The 9,124-nt window shown below is 38.7% G+C and overlaps 1 protein-coding gene across 1 annotated transcript; it reads left to right on the top strand.

Annotated features, from left to right (window-relative positions):
• Positions 1-212: 212 nt before the first annotated feature.
• PSKH2 (protein serine kinase H2) lies at positions 213-7,383 on the top strand (the record flags this gene model as incomplete). The annotated part of the gene is made up of 2 exons (XM_060183928.1): positions 213-902; positions 5,836-7,383. Coding segments are annotated over 2 exons (990 nt in total), but the record flags the coding sequence as incomplete, so codon positions are not given.
• Between the last annotated feature and the right edge of the window lie 1,741 nt (positions 7,384-9,124).

Below are 9,124 nucleotides of genomic sequence, written 5' to 3'. Positions count from 1 at the left end.
AATAAGTGGTAAGCACATAGCAAAACATTTTTATCTTTCTGCCAACTAGTTCCTTTTAGATCACATATCTATTTCAAAAGAGGGCTCGGGTTGCTTTTTAAAAATAACAAGTACAGTTAAGTAATATTAAGAGAGGGTATTGGGTGAGGGGATAAAAATAGAAAAGTTGAAATAATGCATTGACTTAGATAGTCGATAATCAGATATAACAGATTCTGTTTTTCCTTATCAATAGATATGACATCAAGGCTCTTATTGGGACAGGCAATTTCAGCAAAGTTATCAGAGTGGAACAGAAGATCAGCAAGAAACCCTTTGCAATAAAAGTGATGGAAACCCGAGTGAGAGAAGGCAGAGAAGCTTGTGCATCTGAGCTCACTGTGCTGAGGCGAGTTAGCCATCAATACATTGTACAACTCATGGAGATCTTTGAGGCCCAGGACCGAGTGTACATGGTGATGGAGTTGGCTACAGGAGGGGAGCTATTTGATCGGCTCATGACTCAGGGACCCTTTACAGAGCAGGATGCTGTCAGAATCCTCCAGATGGTTGCTGATGGTATTAGGTATCTGCATGCATTACGGATAACTCACAGGGACTTGAAGCCTCAAAATCTCTTATATTACCATCCAGGTAAAGAGTCAAAGATTTTAATCACAGATTTTGGTTTGGCACATGCTGGGAACAGAAATGGTGACTGGACAATGAGGACGCTCTGTGGAACCCCACATTACATAGCTCCTGAAATTTTGCTGAGGAAGCCTTATACCAGTGCAGTGGACATGTGGGCTTTTGGTGTAATTACATATGTTTTACTTACTGGGCTCATGCCCTTTGATGATGAAAACCAAACACGACTTTACAGGAAGATTCTGAAAGGCAAATATAATTACATAGGAGAGGTAGGAGATTCTTTTATTCCTGTTGGGTTGATCTGAAGTATTGTTTCTTTTGTAGCCTTTTTTTTTTATTGTTGTGGTTGTCAGATAGGACATAGAGAAATGGAGAGAGGAGGGGAAGACAGAGAGGGGGAGGGAAAGATAGATACCTGCAGACCTGCTTCACCGCCTGTGAAGCAACTCCCCTGCAGGTGGGGAGGCGGGGGCTTGAACTGGAATCCTTATGCTGGTCCTTGCAGTTTGCACCATGTGCACTTAATCCACTGCGATACCGCCCGACTCCCTGGAATACTGTTTCTTAATCTTGGCACTATTGGCATGTTGGCTTAAGTGATTATTATTATTTTTTAAAATATTTTTATTTATTTATTGTAGGATAGAGACAGAGAGAAATTGAGAGCAGTGGGGAAGATGGAGAGAGACAGAGAGACACCAGCAGCCCTGCTTCATCACTTGTAAGGCTTTCCCCCTGTAGGTGGGAACCAGGGGGTTGAACCTGCATCCTTGTGCACTGTAATGTGAGCTCTTAGCCAGGTGCACCACCACCTGGTCCTGGCTTAAATGATTATTTATTGGGGTTGGAGTTGGAATAGGGATTGGGGCTGTTTTGTATATTGTTAGTAGTATCTTTGTCCTCTACTCCAAGATACCAGTGGGTATACCAACTATATAGTTGGTAGATGTCAATTATTAGTAGGTAGGTATATACTTTTCCTCAGTGGTGACACTCTAAAATATCATCAGCCTTTGTGACATGTCTCCTTGTGGGGCAAAATCACCTGTGACTAAGAGCCAGGTCTGGTATTAGCACATGGCATTAGCAACCCCATGACAACTTTACAGGTTTTTTTTCCTCAACCAGCATACAGATCCCAAGTCAGCTGAGTAGACTAATATGTACTTAGAGATGCTTGGGTATTTGACGAGAGGTTTTCTGTCTTCAGTTTAGATTTTTCCTTGGTAAAATGTTTGGCCTCAGAAGCTTGTGTAATTTTTTTTTTTTTTTTTACCAGAGTACTACTCAGCTCTGGCTTATGGTGGTATGGGAGATTGAACCTGGGACTTTGGAGTATTAGGCATGAGAGCCTCTTTGCATAACCATGATGCTATCTATCCCTGCCCTCTTGCATAAAATGTTTATCCATTACCTAAACTTTGGATTTCTAGTGTTCATGAATGTACTAAGTTTCTGTTGTTTGTGATAAGGAAGGAAAGATGACAATGGTGGTGTGGGAAGCCCAAACAGGAAACTCATTTCATGTTGATCAAGCAGCCACAGTTATTTTATAGACTGAGGCAGAATGATTTTGTTGTCTACTTCCAACAAACTCATAGAATGTAAAGTAGTCATTTTGAAGACATACTGTTATTATTTTAATATTTATGAAGAAGATAGAGAAAGAGAGAGCGAGAGCGAGAGACAGCGAGAAAGTCTAGACATCACTCTGGTACATATGCTTCTGGGGATTGATTGAATTTAAACATTAATGAGGAAGAGAAAGGTGGGGAGAGAACCAGAGAATTACTCTGACACATGCAATGTGTGACTAAATTTGGGATGTTATGCTTGAGAGTTCAACACTTCATCCACTGCATCACCTTCCAGGCCACCCTAATAGCAATCTGATGAAAAGCAGTGATGATCTTTCTTGGAAAAAACCTGGAGACATTGAACTGTGTATCTCTGTGTGGCCATATAACCACACAGTTCAGATCGACCTCTCATGAGTCCCAAGCTCTTTCCAGGTTAAGATGAGCTGAAGGGCTGGTTCACAGCAGTGCCTCCCTGAGACTGCTGAGAAAAGCCCAATAGGAAACTCAAAGGCTAGAGTTGGAGGAGACTGAGTCTAGGAAAGAACATATGAAGAAATCTTCATCAGATGTACACTGGGTGTGAAAGCTGAGGAAGGAACTGAATGATGTCACCAGGTGACAGTTGTTAGAGTTGAAAATTGATTCAGCATGTGTTTCTCAAATTGCTTTTGGCTGCATAATACTATTAGTCTTTCTTTTCTTTTTTTTGGTGGGGGGGATAGATTGCATAATGGTTGTGAAAAGAGACTCTCATGCCTGGGGCTCCAAAATCCCAGGTTCAATCTCCTGTACCACCATAAGCCAGAGCGATCAGTGCTCTGGTAAAAAAAATAATAATAATAAAAAATAATAATAAATTCGCATAGACACTTGACTTTTATTCATTTCTAGACTATACACATTTGTATGTTTACCTAATCCTCTCTAAAATAGACATAATTTTAGGTATTAATAAGGCAAAAATAAAATATAATTTTTAGTATTTTTTTCTGTAACAGTCCTAACATGTAACATTAAATTGACTAGCATATTTTCTAGTTTTTTGTTATGACTTAGGAGTTCTGTAATTTATAACCCATATTTGCATAATGAGCATTGGATGAAAACTTCGTTTTCCCAGCATTCTGGTTATCTTACTTTCTGCAGCTACATTTTAAGCGCATATTCCTTTAGGATCATCTTAATGAGATTTCCACAAATCTCACACCACATGTTGTATATTATTTCATGAAAGATTCAGTTACTTGTTTTACAAGACACTATCAGAGATGTTTAATTTAACTTCGATTTAAATTATCCTGAACGCAGATAAATGTGTCTGGATTCAGGGCCAAATAGTTGTCTAGCCAGGCAGAGGATGTGTAACTGTGAGTGCCAGCCACTGGTGTGCTTTGTCTAGGACAAGTGCAGAGGAAAGGTCTGGGGCTAGGAGTGGGACTGGGCTTTGGGAAAACAAAAATGAAAGTAATGAATTTGCAGGGTTTACATTTTCTTTTTCCTGTCTTTGAGTATTTTCCAAATGTGTTTATTCATTTTCTAAGTTTTAGTTTGGGGATATTTCTTACATCTTGTTGCTTAAACGAATTGAAAGGAAAAAGATGAATAGTTTCATTACTGACTTTTTAATTCAAATTTTAGGTTAATAGAGTGCTAAGAGATTTCGAAGTCTATGTAGAGAATCTTTTTCTTTAAATTTTTTAATTATATTTATTTATTTATTGAATAGAGACAGCCAGAAATCAAGAGGGGAGGGGGTGTCAGAGAGGGAGAGAGACAGAGAGACACCTGCGACATTGCTTCACCACTCGCAAAGCCTTCCCCCTGCAGGTGGGGACCAGAGGCCCAAACCTGGGACATTGAGCACTGTAATGTGTGCATCCACCTGGTGTGCCTCCACCTGGCCCCAGAGAATCTGATTTTTTTTTATACAGGGATAAAAACAGTAGATTATAAGAATCTACTTATAATCTTGGAAATTTACAATTTTTTAATCTAATATTCAGTGATTTTTAAAACAAATTATTAAAGATTTAATAAGTGTTTTACATGGTTATAACAGTACAGGAATCATAGCTCCACACCAAATGTACCACCAAAGTTCTGTGCCCCTACCACTACTACCATCACTGATAACCATCATAGTTCTCACAAATTCTTAGAGACAGTTTGGGTTTTTTTTTTTTCTTTTTTGTAATTTCCTGTATTACAATTTTCTTTTTTACTAAGCTTTTTTTTTTTTTTTTTTTTTTAAATGGAGGATTAATGTTTTACACTCAACAGTCAATACAATAGGTTGTACATGCATAACATTTCCCATTTTTCCACATAACAATACAACCCTCCCCCTCACTGGGAAGTTTGCAGTTTTTAAGATGCATACATTAACCAGTAATTGCTTTTAGGGATACAGCAAACACAGAGTTAATTTTCTGTTTTTTTTCTTTTTAATAAATAATGAGGGGTACAAAGCCACTCTTTTTCTTCTTCTAGATATGTGGTATGTGTTGGTAGGTAATATAGAATAGGAGTTTGAATATAAAACAGTAACCCTAATTGCCCCCATTTTCACAAAAGTCACCGTGAATGCTAATTCATTTGAAGTATATGTGAAAGAATGCTGGAAGAATAAGTATTTGAACCATTAAGTAGTTAATTGCACCACATCACATTTGTGCTATGTATTGAATCCTACTTGTGCTAAAAACTAGTTGGAAGGATCTGAGCCCTGTGTGTTTAGAGGACAGGCACTGTGGCAGGCTTCTTCCCTGAGGTATCCTTATTGTTATGGCTCTTTGTTTTCTTGCTGTTTCACCAGGTTGTGGAGGTGGAGGTCCACTAAATCTAGAGTCATCTTTAAAAAAAAATTTTTTTTTGGTGGTCTTTATTTATTTGATAGAGATAGCCAGAAATTGAGAGGGAAGGGGGTGATAGAGAGGGAGAGAGGCAGAGAGATGCCTGCAACCCTGCTTCACCACTTGTGAAGCTTTTCCCTTGCAAGTGGTGACCAGGGGCTTGAACCTGGTTCCTTGTGCATTGTAACACATGCACTCAACCAGGTGTGCCACCACCTGGCCCCTAGAGTCATCTTTTAATGGAAGAAAGGAAGGAAATCCATTTAATAGGATAAAGTTGATGATTTTTCAGTCCATCCCACTTTCTACTTTAATTTATGCTTATAGTTCCAGGACTTTTGGAGGTGACCAGAATATAAATAAATGTCAACTTGATGCTGGTATAGTTCCCCTGAGACAGCTGCTCTGCCTTGTCCATTTCGTGTCAATGTGACGTGGAAACTCACACACTAATGGCAGCACACTAGATAGGTTACTGGAAAAAATACTTTCACAACGTGGACAGAGATTTTGGAAGATAAAATATGTAAAAGGCCATGTGTGTGTGTTTGTACTTCTCTATAAAGTAGAATTTTAGACTCACTAGATAGTTAGTGACAATAACATTTCACTTATTTCAAGAAGTCTTTTGGACTTGGTATGCATTGATCTTTTTAATGAACAGTATTATTCTATATGTACATGTATGTGTGTATATATATGTGTGTGTGTGTATATATATATATATGTGTGTGTGTGTGCATTTTAATTTTATTTATTTTTCTTCTCAGCCTTGGCCAAATATTTCCCACTTGGCGAAGGACTTTATAGACAAACTCCTGATTTTGGAGGCTAGTCATCGGATGTCAGCAGGACAGGTCCTGGACCATCCATGGGTCATTACCAAGGCGGCAGGATCTTCCATGAAGAATCTTCAGAAGGTCATTTCACATAATCTCATGAGGAAGTCATCTCCCTGCACTCAGAGTCCTGGGTCTGCACAATCTTCAAAACCACATTCTTGTCACAAGTCAAGGCATCAGTGGAATAAGAGAAACTTAAGAGTAGAAGACTCACCACTATCTGCATAACTATGAGCAGCAAGCCCTTAAATTCACTCTATCTACTTTTTAGCCAAGTTTACTAATGTTATTAATAGTGGTAGGGTAGTGGAGACCATCTCATTTATTTTTACCAGAGCTCTTATCAATCCTGCTCTGGTGATGCTGAGGACTGAAACTGGCAACTCAGAGCCTTGAGTATTTTTCCCCCTGCAGGTGGGGACTGGGGACTCGAACTTGGGTCCTTGTGCATTGTGCACTCAACCAGGTATGCCACCACCCGGCCCCTGCCTGTTTTTTTAATGTGGTGTTTTTTTTTTATTTAGATTTTTATTTACTTATTTTGGATAGAGACAATGAGAAATTGAGAGGGGAAGATTAGATAGTCAGGAAGAAAATAAAACACTTGCAGCACTGTTTCATTGCTCATGAAGCTTCTCCTTTGTAGGTGGAGGCTACAAGGTTCACCCTGTAGGTGAACCTAGGTCCTTGTGGACTGTAATGTGTGCTTTCACTAGGTGCACCACTGCCTTGCCCCAGTTATAAATTCTTTTAATTTCATGTTTATCCCTTCTGAGACTGTTGGGTTGCATCATGGGGTAGAGAAGAGACCAGGAACTCATGGCTGAGCAGGAACGCAAATCTTTATTCATGTGGATGCTCCAGAGTTGGGTGTGAGCACAACAGTTTAGGCCATGTGGAGCTAGCAAAATGGCTGCCTCCCACTATGCCCACCAGCCCTTCTCTAGGTCTTCTCCAGGTCAGGAAGTAGAAGAGAAAGAGAGGGAGAAGAGAGGGGGAAAGAGAGGGGAAGAGAAGAGATAGCAAACAGGAGAGACTTTTATAAGAGAATTCTGGAAGTGGCAAGTCGGAACGAGATTGGCTAGGAAAGGGGGTGGAGAGAGGCAAAAGACATGCTGGGAAGGTGAAAGCATCCTTAGTAACTGTTGCAGTGGTTTTAACTGAATTAACAATAACCTGAGGGGATAACGTGGTAGGGATCTGTAAATAATACTTGCATAGAAATATAGTGGTTTGTGGGTCCTGCCAATGTTCAACCACATCTGCACAATTTCTCAACATAAGACTTTGTAGTCTTTTCATTCTAGAGAGAACCATCATCTTTATCTCATTCTAACACATTTTTTCAAGCTTCTGAATGTATTTTTTTCCACATAAATGGGGTTATACTGCAATATTCCTGTACTCTTTGCTTTGTAATTTAACACAATGATGTATCATGTAATGCAACATATAGACTGAATGCATTATTTTAAAAAGCTGCATAGTGGACTTTTGCTTATAGGTAATAGTAATGTGCATTTACTTAGGATTTTTGTTTATACAAATAGTAACATTTTATACACTTTTGTACATATATGTTTTTTACATTCTGGTAAGAATATGTGAAGGGCGCATTATTGAACTTTCACTATTAGGTAAAATGTATTTTTAATTTTAATACATTGCTGTTCAGTGAGAAAAATCAGATTATACTTCTCTCAATAGTGAGGTAGAGTCTCTGATTTCTGGCAAATGATCATTTTACTTTTTGGCCAACACATTTATTACCTCTGGAGTTTAGTATCTGTGTGATGATTTAATGGCTACCATAATGGTGGCCATTTTTTCTTTCCTGACTCATGAAGCTTCCTCCCTGCAGGTGGGGCATGCATGTTTGAATAAGAGTCCTTGTCTGCTCTATTAGGTGCAAGACCACCTGTGCCCGCTCCCCTCCCCAAAATATTTTTTATTGAGGAAATATTTTATAAAATTGTGCTTGCTTCTGGGATACAATTTCATGCCTCCCAAAATATGTACTTATATGCCTCAACAACTATCAATATATCATTTCTCTCCAGTGTAGGGCACTGGAGACTCACCCCCACCCTAACTGCCCCTACACACACCCCTTATAATTCTCTCCCCTTTTAGTGAGCAGACACAGGCCAAGAACTTATATTTTATTTTGTCTGTTCCCTTGCTTTGTTTCCTAAATTTCACATGAACAAGATCATCTAACGTTTGTCTTTTCCCTTTTGACTTGTCCTAGTGAGCATGATCATGTTCTTGACTTCTGTATTGGTGATTTCCCAGTCAGATCTCCCTTTTTCTTGGAATCCTAGAACTGGGTGGTCTGCACTTAACAGTACTCTGTTAGTGTTTAAAAATGCAATGTAGACTGTTGTCTGCCTCCTTTTGCCTTCATGACTTCCCCTGTTCAGCTAATAAATCAGTCCAACCGCTAACTGACCATATCTTAAGTTCTCTTTTTGAGTAATATGATTAGGACAATGGTACAGTTAGACATGTGATTTAACTTTGTTTTGAACTCCTGAGAGAAAGATTTAGACTAGTACTTTTCCATGTTCCGACCCTATTCTACCATCCTCTGGAGAAACTAGGCATTGCAATCCAATTTATAAATATTTAGATATCCAATATCTGACTACAGTTTGTATGAATAGAGTGAAAGATTCTTCAAAACTCTAAGGTTATTTTAAAAAGTTCTTAATTTTAATGTCTCCTACATTTTTATGTGGCCAGTTCTATTTCTTTCTTTTTTAAAAATATTTTATTTATTCTATTTTTGAGAGAAATGAGAGAGAGAGAGAGAGAGAGAGAGAGAAACACCAGAGCACTTCACAGCTCTGGCTTATGGTTGTGTTGGGATAGAACCTGGGATTTATGAGCTTCAGACGTGTGAGTCTGTTTGCATAACCATTATGCTATCTTCCCCCTCCCACCCCTATTTCTTCTTAAAAGGAAAAAAAATTATCCTGAGCATTAAATTAGTATCTCTTTTATTATTGTCTAATAGGTATTTTAGATGGTATCTTTGTTGTTATTTGTCCTGAGTTTTCTTTCCTTTTTTTTTTAAGGCTTCACTTGTCTTTTCTTTTTCTTTCTTTCTCCCTTTCTTTCTTTCCTTCTTTCTCCCTTTCCTTCTCCCTTCCTTCCTTCCTTCCTTCCTTCCTTCCTTCCTTCCTTCCTTCCTTCCTTCCTTCCTTCCTTCCTT

The sequence above is a fragment of the Erinaceus europaeus genome, unplaced genomic scaffold (assembly GCF_950295315.1).
Source record: "Erinaceus europaeus unplaced genomic scaffold, mEriEur2.1 scaffold_442, whole genome shotgun sequence".
NCBI classification, from domain to species: Eukaryota; Metazoa; Chordata; class Mammalia; order Eulipotyphla; family Erinaceidae; genus Erinaceus; species Erinaceus europaeus.
Note: the sequence above shows the minus strand (reverse complement) of the source record. Positions and strands in the feature narration are given on the sequence as shown.